Raw genomic sequence first — 14750 nt, 5'->3', positions numbered from 1 at the left:
AGGTTAAAGTCTTCATCACATAGGGGTGTATATAATGTACCTGGCAGATTGATCCTATTGGTTGAGGATTTCCTCCACTTGTGTTCTCGTTAGCAGTATCTTGTATGAATCACCAATCTGTAATGAAAAGTTCAATGAATTACGTAGAAATCTTTAATGACTGTGTATCTGGATAGTCCAAGTCATATTTTCTGTCCAGGAAAAAAAATTCACTGGTTGAATTCTTCAGCCCAGATTTGTTTTCTATATATTAATTTTTTTATTTATCTATTAACTAGCATTATGTAACTACCCGGTCAACATCAATTTGTAGGAGATCAAGCGATAGGACACGGAGTTCCTTACAAAGGTCAATCAATTGCCAAGGACAAACTAAATACTAACCGCAATGACTGTTAAAACTAATGCTGCACTTTCAGATAGAACCCTGAAACAACCTCTGGGCTGATGTAAGTCATGGCACGGCTAACTCACAGATCCAACCCTGAAACAACCATGAAACAACCTCTGGGCTGATCTAATGTTATAAGTTAGGGCACGGCTAACTTCCAGATCCATCCCCGAAACAGCCTCTGGCCTGGGCTGATGGGGATGGCTAACTCGCAGATCGAATTGGACTTTAGTCCGTTAGGTTTTTGGGAATGAGGAAAACTAGAGAACCCGGCGACAAAACCTCGAATCAAGAGAGTGATCTAACCTCCTCCGTATGCATTTCCTTGGCTCTTTTTGCTCCTTGGGCATCCTGTGGTGAGGATAAAAAGTCCTCTTCCCCATTCCTCCTCCTCTCTCGTTTCTCGTAAAATCCAAGCTCTTCTCTGCCATACGATTTAGCACAGGGATCCCAACGGAGAATGTATGAGATAGACTGCGAGGAGGCTAAGAGAGGTATGACAAACTGTACATGATGCTACAAGTTGTTCCGCAGCTATCATAAAGCCATTCTTCGTTATCGAACAAATCAGAACGCTATAATATCCTACCAGCAGGAATCTTCCAAGACTCTACATGGAAAAGCTCAACTGTTCAACTCTTACTTCTCCGTATTTCTTCCACCGAGCCCCTTCACAGACGTAGGAACGCCATCACTACCCATAAAAGCTAACGAGGAAGTACGCGATCTTTCACTCACAGAGGATGAGGTACTGAAGTGTTTGAGTGCTTTGGATGTTACAAAGGCTTGCGGCCCTGACGGTATTCCTCCTCTCCTTCTAAAAGAATGCAGTCAAGAAATTGCACCTAGTATCTGTGCTCTTTTTAATCATTCACTGAGCATTGGTCACACCTGCCTCCTGAGTGGAAATCTGCTGATGTCACACCCATTCACAAGAGAGACTCCAAGGAACTAGCTGAAAACTACAGACCTATTTCGCCGCTGCCCATCATAAGCTAGGTGTTTAAGCGCTGTGTTTACAACATAATCTACGACCACATGTTGAAGCTGATCACCACTGCACAGCATGGATTCCTTAGACACCGCTCTTGTGTCACTCAGCTGCTCTCAGTATTGCACACTATTGGAGAATCCCTTGATAAAACACTCAGGTTGATATCATCTATCTAGACTTTGCCAAAGCATTCGACAAAGTCGACCATAAGATCCTCTTAAGTAAGCAAAGAACGTACGGCATTGGTGGGATGCTCCTGAACTGGTTCCAGGACTATTTAAATTATCGTTCTCAAAGAGTTGTGGTCGACGGTGTTGCATCTTTCTAGGCTCCAGTCACCTCCGGAGTACCTCAAGGCAGCATTCTGGGTCCTCTTATTGTTTTATTTATAAACGATCTTCCTGATGTCATTTCCAAGGAAACTACGGCTGCTATATGTACGCTGACGACACCAAGATATTTCATAAAGTTACTTCCCATCGCGACTGCGAAGACCTTGAAAATGCGCTGTCTAGGCTTAATGTTTGGAGCTTCAACAACAACATCAAATTCAATGGCTCCAAATGTAAGCTGTTGACAGTGACACGCAAAAAAAGTCCAATCCTGCATGATTACCACTTTAGCGCAGACGTAATCCAACGTACACAAGAGGGAAAAGATCTCGGAGTCACCATCACAAGTAACCTTAACTGGGACGAGCATATTAGAACCATCACAGCCAAAGCTAACAAGCTTCTTGGTATGCTTAAGAGGACATGCCCTCAACTGACTGATATAAGATGCAGAAGAACACTATACCTAGCACATGTAAAATCTCAACTAGTGACTGCTTCTGAGGTATGGTCACCGAGCCTGTCTAAACTAAAAGAACAGATCGAAAGAGTACAGCGACGTGCCACCAGATGGATCCTCAGGACCAAGATTGGGGAACGACTTACAAACAAAGACTAAAGGACTTGCACTTGCTCCCTCTCTGCTTTGACAGAGAGATTAAGGATCTAATGTTCTTTTATAAATCATTATATGGACAGACAAATGTTAATGTTCACGATTTTGTCAAATTCTCCAAACATAGACGTACTCGTCTTACTCAAAATCCTGGCATGGTTCTTGAAACATCTTTTTGTAAAACCACTACTTTTAAATCATCTTACTTTAATAGGATAGTTTGCCTTTGGAACACCGTCTGTAAAGAGGCGCCAACTAGTGTTTTTTCTAGTCACTCTCAATTTCAATTGTTTCTAAGGCATAGGCACTTTTCTTTGCTTGAAGACACATTTGATGTTGATCTGACATGTATTGGTCATTAGTTCGTAAGTGTCCTTGTCATCGTACTCGATAATAACTGAACCTCAGGGACTTTTGTTTGTTTGAACTCCATTGATTATTTTTTGGCCGTTCTCGGTTCACTAGTTATCAGTTTTTACTACTATACTGACTGTATTAATTTTCCAAGACAGTTCTCTATTGATTTATATCGTTAGTCAAAAGGAAATGCCTAGCATGGGACCTAGAGTCCAGTTCGCACACTTTCCTCTTTGGGTAGCATGTTGGTTTTTTAATTTTCCTTCCTGATTGATACCCAACAAAAGTTGTAAAATCAAAAGTCCAGGAAATGAACATTTCATTACCAGTTGATAACTTGACTTACCAGTTTTACAGGAAAGCGCTTTTAATTTTCCAATCATACAACATGGTGTCCATATTTCTAAGTTCCCCCCCCCCATTTATTTACTTTACACAACAGCATTCACCTAGGCCTGTAATTCCTGGGCCGGGTTGTTCAAAGCTGGATTAGCGCTAATCCAGGATTAACTCTATAGGTCTCATTAAGAGTTAACTCAGGATTATCACTAATCGGGCTTTGAACAACTGGGCCCTGTGTGTAACTATAGGAGTCCAATTAACTCGGTCATGAGAAAAAGTTGTCGCAGCCATCACACGAGTCACACTCAAAGGTGTCCCTACTTGTGGGATTACTCTAATAGCGTACATCCGTATTTATCAACTACAAACGCTAGACTTTGCTTTACCTCTGAATAGAAAATAAACTTTATTCAAAAAATATACTGGCGTGAGGAACGTCGCGTCGTTGCTGTTGGTTCGTACAGAGCCAAGTACGAAACGGCCGTTACTGGAGTAACAAGTACAGATCGATTGTGTTAAAAAAACTCTTCGGCCTTTGGAGGCGTAAAGCAACATTTAAGCAGCGAAGGAGCACGAACACAAGATAACCTAACAAGTATAAATAAACGTTCATATTTGATTCAAATAATCGGGGGAAAAAAAAAAACTATAATAATTCAACTACTTCAGTTGTCCTAGTGCCCTTGGTCGAGCTAGAAATAAACTAGCTCGTCGCTCAGCAGGGCATCGTTCAGGCTGCGGCAATGTTACCCTGTTGCCCGGGGCGACTCTGCTCCATGTAAATGGCCACTTGTAGTCGTACAAGATCTTTGTCGCCTTGGTAGAATTGATGTACTTCAAATTTACAGAAACTATTTGAAATCCACTTGATAATGGAGTGTTGTTGATCTTTATGCAAAGCCATTTCAAAAATGGTTTGCCAGTATAGAATGAATACGAATCAAGTACAATGAACAATTTGAAAGTGGAAATTTCCTGATCTGTAAATATAATAATAATAATAATAATAATATCGCATAAAAATGAAAAGAGTATTAGAGAAGAGATCAGGAGAGGTCAATAGATGATAATATTTAAGAGGCCTCCTCGCACGAAACGGGGCCAGACTTTTGCTTTGCTATCTAATTGCTTACCAAAAATTGCTCCTGCCTAACTCGATTACATTCAATCTCCTTTTATCTTTTCAACCACCCCTTTTTTTCATTCATTTATTCATTCATTCGTTCATTCATTCATTCATTTATTTTTCTGTTCGTTCGCTCGTTCGTTCGTTCGTCCGTCCGTCCGTCTGTTCGTTCGTTCGTTCGTTCGTTCAACAGAGTCTGTCTTAAAGACGAGAAACGTCATTAGATCAAGAAAAGGCAAGCATACAAACGAGAGAACTTACTTCGTAGATCATGTTATATTATGAACTTAGCCTGATGAACTTCTGTTAAAGTTTGAGTAAAACAAAGAATATGATGACCATAATATTATTAATATATATATATATAATATATTATTAAATTATTGTAACAAATTCGTTTATTACAGTCACTTTCACTTAGAAAAGACCACAGTATGATAGAATAGCGTAAATCGTTTCTGATATAATTCAAGACGATCGCACCAATGTCAAAAAGTATACAGCTTCTACGTATGTTTCTCCCTTATATAATAAAATAAATACGGCCTATACATCTGTCTTCGATTTTTTATTTTTCCAGCTTCTCCGCAAACAGTGCACGAAATTTTCTTAACTGAATTTAGTTCCTAATCATTCAATTCTCACCTTTTTTCAGCAACTCTTCTCTGTCGACTTTAAAACGCTCTCTGTTACATCTCATTAGCCTTCAAGGGTACAATTTCTAATGTCGATTCTTGAGCAATTAAGTCAGCAGTAGAAGAAAACTGAACCTGCGAAAGTCAGGAAATTAATTATACCTTTACTAATGAAATTCGAATTTTCTTTCATAACGACAGCTGTTATTTTTTTAGACGCATTGATCATGAACAACAGAATTAGAAGAGAAATATGTCTTCCAATGATCGTATATTTCCGGTATAAAGAAAAAAAAATCTTTTAAATGAGGGTGAGCCACTTAGTCCTACATCACTCCAAAGTTAACATTCCGTTTTGTGAATATGCAAAATGAGACAAAATACAGATGTTGTGTAAATAGCGTCTTATTTCAAATAAACTCAGCTCGTCGGTAATTAAATTTGAAACTTTAACACTTGGTCTCGACAATCGGTGGTTCATTACGAGAAGAGTAGTGGGATAATTGTTTTGCTATATAGACAACCACTAAAATAACCTAGACTCTTCCACAGTCTCTCGCTCGGCCGTTCCGTCTCAACGCTTCGGAACGGCCGAGCGAGAGACTGTGGAAAAGTCTATAAAATAACCCTTCTTTTATTTTTTAATTATTTTTTTTTTCGAAAAACCAGTCGATAGCTACACTAATGGAATTCATCTGAAGTCGTGGTTATGTAAACTGTGCAATCTTGTTGTCTAACCGAGTTGCATTCTCGTACTCAAAGCCTTCTCAGCTTTCTAACGTCGAATTCGATTTTTTGGTGAGAACGGTCTGGGTACGAGAATGACCGAGTCGTTGAATTGCTTTACCGACAATAATAAAAACTTTAGTTATTGAACAGAGTACACCGTTACCTGACTGATAATTTTCAGAACTACTTCATACTATAAATATACAATATACAATATAAAAATAGACTTATACAATTTAAAAATATTATAGGAATGAGTATATTTGAAAAAAATCCAAAAAAAAAAAAAAAGAAATTCTATGTAAAATATATATTAATAAGGAAATAGATCATAATTAAATTAGATTAATATGTGTGTGTCTAAGTTGAATTTTTCTTAATAAACACTCGAGTAAACATGGTTTCGATAGTATCTTTTTTAAACCGTTCAACTGAGGAACTGTTAATGTTTCTGTCTTCTAAAGATAATGCCGGCGTTCCATAGGATGATTCTACGGTAGTATGAGGTCTTTTGACCAGGGTTGGTTTTGAACAGTGGAATTGTTTAGGTCTCCTTCAACCTTAAACCAACGCTCACTTTTGTTGACAAACACTTGGTTACATAGATACATATATTAGATGGTCTGTTTGTTTGTGTGTGTTTTTCCCCCTTTTCAGTGCATCTTTATAAAATCTACTAATTGTATATGAACTGTTAACCCTGAGTAAGTCAATGATTTTTCTCAAAGATCACTATCTATGGAAGGTCATTGTCCTAAAGATATGAAGGGAATGAAGGATTCTCTCTTTGTTCCCAGAACCTCCATCGGTGCGATTTTTGCATCGAAAGCTTGATTAAGTAATCACCCATTAATCTTTTACGAAAAAAATGATATGTGTAATCACTCCGTTCTTAGCCTGATAGTAGTGGTAGTGTATGTTATTAAAGTTGGGCCAAACTAGAAAAAGTATTTTATTATATAGATATCGATGAAATACCAGGTTTTCTCTAGTGTCGAAAATTTGATATCTTTCACCAATGGAAGATACCATATCTTTCACACGTGAAGATATCGCTGTTGACATAGTAACGTATTTTAATAAAGAATTTTTGAGCTTTTGTTTTATTTAAGTTTCATCGATATCTATATAATAAACAGAACATTACATGGGCGCTTGGAGATACGATTTTTTTCTTCTCGTGTTCAATTTAGATATCTCACTCGTTCGCTGCGCTCACTCCTGAGATATCAATTGAACACTCGAAGATAAAATTCGTATCTCCGCGCGGCCATGCATGTGATATCCTTTATATAATATATATGTTTCTATCTATCTATCTATCTATCTATCTATCTATCTATCTATCTATCTATCTATCTATCTATCTATCTATCTATCTATCTATCTATCTATCTATCTATCTATCTATCTATCTATCTATCTATCTATCTATCTATATATATATATATATATATATATATATATAAGACTCAACATCTACTTCTTAATCTAACTGTTCTGATCTTTTGGCTTACCGTTATAACAGATCGATCAGTACTGTTAGTCCGGCCAAGTGGTTGTTTTCAAGGTTCGATAAAATTGAAGATCGTCGGTCTATGCGTAAATCTTTAAGAGGAAAAAGAGGATCAACAGATGCTGTCGAAGAGTGTTGCATCGAGGGATGTTCACTCCCCAAACTCTTCTAAATTCTTAGAAAACGTGCTGAAAGACACGCATGCACAAACGCTTTTCTGTAGTGTCTATACGTTATGATCTAAGTAGTACTTCACCTCTCATCATTTACTATATACATGCAGTTTCAATTCCATAGACATTTACACCATTAGCAGCAATATAATTTATGATCCCACTGATCACTTGCCTAATTTTCTGATCACTAGTCTTCTTGATAGTTCCTTCCCAAGAACTGAAAATATTTGTAAAAAAGTACAGTATATTCTATATTTGGCCAAAAGTCATTTCTCAATGACTATACTATATACACTTCTATTGATTGGTCTAGCTTTTGCTATGGCAGTCAGGATATAAGTGAATTATTTTATTAGGTTTTACAAAACAATAGATGATGTTGTATGTCGACAAACACGTCCCTTAATTAAAATATAAGCCTATATCTAAGAATAATCTTGGATTCTTGACCAAGCCCTGGATAACCCCGGCCAGGACTTAAAATATCGACAATCCAAAAGGGGAAAATATCCGTCTTTTACTAACATCAAAATTCAGTTTTTTAATTAAGAGGAATTTTTTTTCAATAACGAGTAATAATGGCAAAAAGCGCCAAAAACTAGACCTTCGTATGAGTTTTGATCCCAATTTTCGTTTTGGGTTAACACTCAAAACCTTTTTTTAAACAGTTAGAAACTGATGTGCTATGATAAAATGCTTGTTTGAAGGTATTTTCAATTGTACAAAGATGTTTTGTTGCATTTGTGTTTGAATGTAGCTTTGAAAGGATTTTTTATAGAAAATGTATGGGAAATAAGCAAATGAAGGCCTAAACCTCGTTTTTCAATTCAAATTTTTGCTTTGGGTAAACACTTCGATTCCACTTTCATCGATCATCTCCACTTTCAAACAAGTTAAACTTTCGGGATAACAAAACTTTAGCTTTGTACAACAGCCTTTCTTCAAGAAAAAATTTTTTGGCGCTCACCGCTTGAATACGAAAAGAATTCTCTCTTAATCTTAAATAATTTCTCTGGTGCAGTACGGTGCCTTTATAGTAGAGAAAATCCTTAATGGAAAACGAGGATACAAAAGAATAAAAGCTAATAACGGGTACCATGACAAGCAGGTTGTCTACTTATTCCTTTTATTTGAACCTCTTTTCTACGGTTTCCTTGACGTCATTCAAAGCTAGCGCTTTTTCAGAGCCACAATCGAAATTGCATTTACTTGTACTGTATTTCATAAATAGACATATTAGTCATTTAAACGCGTCACCGAAGATCAAAAAAATCATCAAAACACTGGCGGGAGCATAGAGGGACATTATAGTGGGATGAAAAGTGACAGCCGTTATGGTCAGGAGTACAAGTCGTTGTCACGTTATAACGGAAAGTAAATAAGGGCCAGATATCTTCAAGGTGCTAGGTATTGTAAATTTACAATTCAAGATTAATTTAATATATATACATTTTTTAAATATATATAAAGTTATTGCTTTAAAAGTAGAGTTTAAAGGCATGAGTTTTATTCTTAACGGGGGGTAGATTGGGACGGTAATAGTATACTTGCGTAACCGGTATACCGTAATGACAAACAAAAGCCAAAAACCGTGTTCAGAAAGCTGAAATCATAGAGAACATCAGTATATTATTGTAGGAAGGGAAGAAAACCAAAATACAAAAGCGTAAAATAAATATATGAAAAAATAAAGAAGCAAAACACGCTGAGTCAGCTGTTTCAATTCTTTGCTTTCACCTACGCCTTTTGAAAAAATTCCAAAGACTTGATTGACAAAAGGCATAAGATTATATATTTTTACCATTCAAGTAATTTAGTAATGTGGTTTCAGAAACCGAAATGAAAATTGTCGCTTCACATTAAGAGAGCTATGACGAGAACAATTGACAATTGCATCATGACGTCATTTTCCCACCAAAAAATAAAATATTAGTTCTAAAAATAGTTTAATGGCAGCTGACGTTTCTCTAATGATCATCCATAACGGATTATGCGAATGCGTTTTATTTCGTTTGATAGATAACTCATATCGTCTACAACGATCATGAAGATCCATCTTCGAAGGACTGTAATTATTCTGCTGATAACATTTACAGCAATATTTCTACACCAAGCAGTGGTAAGGGATAAGTAGTATGCAAGGGCTTCAAGGGCACCTATAACCTCGTCTCCAGGCTACTCTCCTCGCTGATCGAAATGACGTAGAAACAATAAAAAACGACTAAAAAACAGTTTCGTAAAGAAATGAATGTGCTTCGTCTATTTTTTGGAAGATAACTCCAAGCGTTTTGCCAGGCTATACTCTGAAGCGTCCGCCATCTTAGATTTAGAAGAGCAATGAGTAGCCTGGGGATAAGGCTTCGTTGCGCGCAGCTGTAGAAACCTGTTTACGGGAAGCACGGGTGGTGTAGCGGTGAGAGTGCTTGGCTTTCATCAATACGACCCTGGTTCAATCCCGCCGGGCTAGGTATCTTATCTTTTTTTTTTTTTTTTTTTTTTAGCAACGAGTATTAGTTCAGCTACAGAGTCCCCCAAACTTCAACCATAAAATCAAAAGAATCGTCAAGAAAGGTATGAACAGTTCCCACTTCTTGACTGTCGAGTAATATCTCTTTCCGAGACGCTTTGCTTCTCACCCACAAACCTTTCAGTACGAAGTTACGTTAGTTAAGCTAATTGCACGGTCTCGAAATTTCCTTACATATGGCGGACACTAGTCCGTCCGCAGCCGCATTAGTTTCGGTCCCAGATCCTCAAAGACCCTGCCCCGTAAGCTTGAGGATATGGGACCGAAACTTATGACGGCTACGAACGGAGGAGACTAAGCGGACACCCACTTCGTAAGATAGTGGTACCACTGTAAAAACATTTAAAACAAGATTCTAAATGTTTCAGATATAGATAAACGTTATATGACCAAGACAGGTCAAACCAGTAACTATCAATTCCCAACAACGGCGAAACCAATTAACATCTACAAGTACATCGAACAAAAACCCGCTGGTAACGGGACGATAGCATATGAAATGGCTAGATACAAGCGTTTCCTAGCAACGCAAGGGGCAGTCTGTCAAGATATCAGGAGAATAGGTGGTGAGCGATCAGAGACAACGATTGAACCTCGTCCTTTTGGAGCTGATGGTGCATGGGATGTATGTTTTGACACCAATGTTGGACTAATACCGGGTTCGTGTATTGTGTATTCGTTTGGGTGAGTTTGATAGTTTTTCCCCGCGAGAACATTCTTTGTTTTACGAGGGTGGCAATGGCTAACCAACCTGTCGCCCTCGTTCTATGATAGAACTGGAGTTTATATCAAATTCCGTGTTATTTTTTTAAGGATTGGTAGAGATTTTTCTTTTGATGATGGAATGGCAAATTATGGGTGTCACGTGTTTTCGTTCGATCCTACCATTGGTCAGCCCGATCACAGACGTCCAAATGGAGTAGAATTCTTTAATATCGGTTTGTCTAGCTTTGATCAAGAAGGAAGTGGGAATAATAGCGAGAAATTACCAAAATCCCAGTGGAAAACAAGAACTTTAGCTTCTGTCATCAATGAACTCGGTCATGAAAAGGTAGGTTTTATATGCACAAGGCTTTGTACTTGACATCTGTCAATCAATCAATTTTGCAACTAAACATTAACCCACGTCCAACCAGCCAACCAGCTAACAGCCAACCAGCCAACCAGCCAACCAGCCAACCAGCCAACCAGCCAACCAGCCAACCAGCCAACCAGCCAACCAGCCAACCAGCCAACCAGCCAACCAGCCAACCAGCCAACCAGCCAACCAGCCAACCAGCCACAGCCAACCAGCCAACCAGCCAACCAGCCAACCAGCCAACCAGCCAACCAGCCAACCAGCCAACCAGCCAACCAGCCAACCAAACGAATAATCCGCACCCCAATTTATTACTTATAACAAATTGAAATACGATGCATGGTATTACTTTATCAGTAATAAATAATAATGTTACTATACATACTTCTTTGTACAGGGTTTTATCGATATTGTCAAGATGGATATCGAGGGAGACGAATGGAAGTGTCTACGACAAATGTTGAAGGATGGAACTCTACGTCGTTATGTACGTCAGTTAAGCATCGAATTGCACTTGTTTTTCAAAAGCTCTCAACGACTAAGAAAGTATTATAGTATCGCTCGTTGGCTTCACCGACAGGGTATCAAGGTGTCGAGCCTACATCAAAACCCATATTGTCCAGATTGTCTAGAGATAAATTTCATAAATACAAGACTTCCCTATGATCGCGGCGGGAATTAAGATAACTACTAGAGCGGTTTTCGTATGACTGTGGTGAACGTGCTGCCATTTACGCATGCCTTGCCGCGAAGGCGATGTTTTATGGAATTTTTATTTCCTTTTTTTAATTTTTTTTTCTCGCGTAATGTGATTATTATGTGACAGTGCAATGGCCTTTGGTGGAACCATGTCCAAGTTGTATTCGTGCAATTTTCAAGTTCAGGTATTTGGTTGGATGGAGAGTAAAGCCTGGTTCACAAAAGAGCAACGCAAACGCAAGCGGAAGCAAAATTAGGTGTGGACTACAGAAACGCAAACGCAGTGAATGGAAACTTATTCATTCTATTGAACCCTTGCAGCACTTAGGTTCCAATTGTCAGGAGATTGGAATTCATTTGTTTTGTCCCCCATATCGAGCTGCATGCTTTGACGTCACATGAATAGGATCTGTTGTGCTTGCGTTTGAATTTGCAATTGCGCTTTTAACGTGTGAACCGGGAAAAAAGCAAACGCAAACAAAATTTCTTCTATCTTCCGTCGGATCTGTTTTGTTTATCACTTGATCCATTTGATTGGCAGGTTGGATCAGTTGCAGGTGTCATAGTTGGTTTATGATGGTTGCTTGTATTTGATTGGTTGGATCTGTCTTGTTTATCACTTGATCCATTTGATTGGCAGGTTGAATCAGTTGCAGATGTCATAGTTGGTTTATGATGGTTGTTTGTATTTGATTGGTTGGATCTGTCTTCTTTATTACTTGGTCCATTTGATTGGCAGCCTCGGCTTCAGTGTATCATTCATGTCGAGTGGAGGGGCAATACGATTCTTACGAGCGAAAGGAAACATTTTCTTAACTTCATTTCTGAATCGGTGGTTTCTCCAGCCATATACTAAAGGATTTACTGCAGAGGAACAGCACATTAGAGTAAAGGAGCATTCTGTAGCAAGTTTAATGGTCGAGTTGAACATGATCAAAAGAGTTATGGGCAGAAAGGCCAACACAAACGTACCAACAATGACGAAGGCGGTTTTAGAGGCGTTGTTTTCGAACTCAATCTTCGCAAGCTTGTAGTTGAAAGACAGTGAGTTATTTTGACGGATAATTTTTTGCCTCTCTTTTCTTGATACGTAGAAGATTTTGGCATACATGGAAATAAACAGTAAAACGGCACAGATCCTGATATGAGGGGTGAACTGTTTGAAAATAGTCAATGTTCGCAGCACACCTTCGATTATTGACAGGACCCAGATGAAACCGATACAAAACAGGACATTCCTCTTGGACATAATGGACTTGTATCTCAATGGATAGAAGATGGCAACTACTCGATTTGCGGTCATTAAGAGAAGATTATTGAGCGATGCATAGAGCGATGTTGAAGTAACAATATAGTAGAAGACCATAAAGTGCTTGCTGGTAAAACCAATCAAACTGAGGACATAAATAGGCTGAGTGAAGACACAGACCAGAAGATCTGCTATAGAAAGACTGACGATACAGAAGTTGACTCCTGCTTGAAGAAGAGGGTTTTTCCACACAGCCAAGCAAGTGACTGTATTGCCAATGATACCAAGGACACCGAACAGGACATTGACAACTGCAAGTATGATGACAGCAAGCAACCCTATCTGACCTTCAACTGACGATCGATCGGCCGCCATATCAAGAGTTCCAACAATATTGGTTAAAGTTAATCGAAAAATCTCCAAAAAACGATAAAGAACACCAGTGAGTAGAAGAGTTAGGCAACTGCGAAGTCTGTGAAGAAGTTCTTCTGCATTTCCTATATATATTTTAATATCTTTATTCTTGTGGTTCCATTAGGAATGACAATATTAGATACGGAAATTAGGATAAAACGAGAAAAGAAAAGAAAAATGAACGCATTAGTTTTTCTTTTCTTGGGTTTTTTTTTTAAATTTACTAAAACGATAGAACTCAATTCAATCTGCATGTTTACTAATGTGCTCTATTGTTGGATTCTGCACGTTTATCTACACCAAAAAATAGCTCCTAGTCTGGATAACTGTGTGTTATATAACGGGAAAAAAGATTCGAACATATCATCTCTTTTATTTGTAAAAGCGTAAGAAATTTTAGTTTCCAGTTACTAGTAGATGCTTTAGCGCCTATTTCTCGCCATGCTAATATGGCCGACACCTGGACTCATTTTGAATTCACTTTCTAACCTAAACACTAAGTACATTCAAATAATCGATAAGAATAATATGAACAAAGTTAGAATGCTTGCTGTGAAAATTCGGTTTAGAATTATTAGCTATGAGAATTTAAAATCATGCAGGGCAAAAAAAAGAAAAAACTAGTCAGTCCTTCATAGTTTTAACTTTAAAAAACGCGTACAGCTCAAAGTTTAGCGAAGAAAAATAAGCACCAGGTTAGGAAAGAATAATCAAAAAAAGAGCAAAATCTCAATGAAGGTATTTGAAATATATTTTCTGGTCAGAATAGAATTTATTAACGTAAAACCATGATCATCTCGGATTCTTTTGTCTTCCGAGGGCTTTACAAACCCGAATTTTCCGCAGCATGCATAGAACATGAGGAAGAATTAGAAGACAAAAAAATATTTTTCCTTTATTTTAGCAGCGGTTGTTGTGACAGTGGGACCCGGAAATAAGCCACAACTTAAAAGCTCTATTGTGAATAATATAACCAGGAGAAAATAAGTAGTCACGGAACCCAGGTCTGGGGAGGTGGGGGGAGGGGGTTCCGAGAAACGAAAGGTACTGACCAAGCCCGGGGGGGGGGGGGGGGGGGGGGGGGGAAGGGGGGGACTCCGGGAAAAAAGTACCGGGGATGCTCGCCGGAAATTTTCGAAAAGACCCATAAAAGATACCGGAAGTCTTTAAAAAAGGGCGTGGCTGAATGATTTTTAACCCCTAAGAGATACCACAAGATATAATATTTTGAAGTTATCTCGAGTAGTAATTATTTTTCTTACACTAGGCATCTGGCCTATAAAAAGCGCCTAGGATAAGCCATATCGATGCACGCTTCTCTCCTTTTCCGACACCCTAAGAGATACCAGAAAATGCTGAATTTCAAAAATTCGCATTTAACACCCTAAAAGATTCCAAATCGCGAACTTTTACCCCTAAGAGATATGACGAGCATCCCCGGTACTTTTTTCCCGGAGTCCCCCGTCCCCCCTCCCTCCCCCCCTCCGGGTGACCAAGAAGAACGTGGGCTCTGGGTACGAGATTTTAACTACTATATCTTAAGCCAATTGACAGTTAAGGTGACTGCCT

At 38.4% G+C, this 14750-nt stretch overlaps 3 protein-coding genes across 3 annotated transcripts; 2 read left to right on the top strand and 1 right to left on the bottom strand.

Moving 5' to 3' along the window:
- The first annotated feature begins 928 nt into the window (after positions 1–928).
- LOC148910719 (uncharacterized) lies at positions 929–2525 on the top strand. Its single transcript, XM_089031351.1, has one exon. It carries the CDS (start codon positions 1821–1823, stop codon positions 2334–2336), a length of 516 nt encoding a protein of 171 aa, XP_088887477.1. The 5' UTR covers positions 929–1820; the 3' UTR covers positions 2337–2525.
- Positions 2526–9172: 6647 nt separating this feature from the next.
- Positions 9173–13341, top strand: LOC116299251 (putative methyltransferase-like protein 24). The gene is made up of 5 exons (XM_031707881.2): positions 9173–9333; positions 9716–9785; positions 10110–10425; positions 10555–10792; positions 11217–13341. Exons 1-5 carry the CDS (start codon positions 9259–9261, stop codon positions 11499–11501), a joined length of 984 nt encoding a protein of 327 aa, XP_031563741.2. The 5' UTR covers positions 9173–9258; the 3' UTR covers positions 11502–13341.
- Positions 12234–13142, bottom strand: LOC116299240 (adenosine receptor A2a-like). The gene has a single exon (XM_031707868.1). It carries the CDS (start codon positions 13140–13142, stop codon positions 12234–12236), a length of 909 nt encoding a protein of 302 aa, XP_031563728.1.
- Positions 13342–14750: the final 1409 nt, after the last annotated feature.

The sequence above is a fragment of the Actinia tenebrosa genome, unplaced genomic scaffold (assembly GCF_029948245.1).
Source record: "Actinia tenebrosa isolate PJP-AT-01 unplaced genomic scaffold, QUT_ActTen_1.0 PGA_scaffold16__25_contigs__length_10494907, whole genome shotgun sequence".
In the NCBI taxonomy this organism is placed as follows: Eukaryota; Metazoa; Cnidaria; class Anthozoa; order Actiniaria; family Actiniidae; genus Actinia; species Actinia tenebrosa.
Note: the sequence above shows the minus strand (reverse complement) of the source record. Positions and strands in the feature narration are given on the sequence as shown.

Bases quoted from the DNA above. Each gene is read 5' to 3' on its own strand.
- LOC116299240 (XM_031707868.1), bottom strand. From the start codon at position 13,142: ATGGCGGCCGATCGATCGTCAGTTGAAGGTCAGATAGGGTTGCTTGCT.
- LOC148910719 (XM_089031351.1), top strand. From the start codon at position 1,821: ATGTACGCTGACGACACCAAGATATTTCATAAAGTTACTTCCCATCGC.
- LOC116299251 (XM_031707881.2), top strand. From the start codon at position 9,259: ATGAAGATCCATCTTCGAAGGACTGTAATTATTCTGCTGATAACATTT. The intron at 9,786-10,109 runs GTATGAACAGTT...TAAATGTTTCAG, and splicing joins CAAAAGAATCGTCAAGAAAG to ATATAGATAAACGTTATATG. The intron at 10,426-10,554 runs GTGAGTTTGATA...TATTTTTTTAAG, and splicing joins TGTATTGTGTATTCGTTTGG to GATTGGTAGAGATTTTTCTT.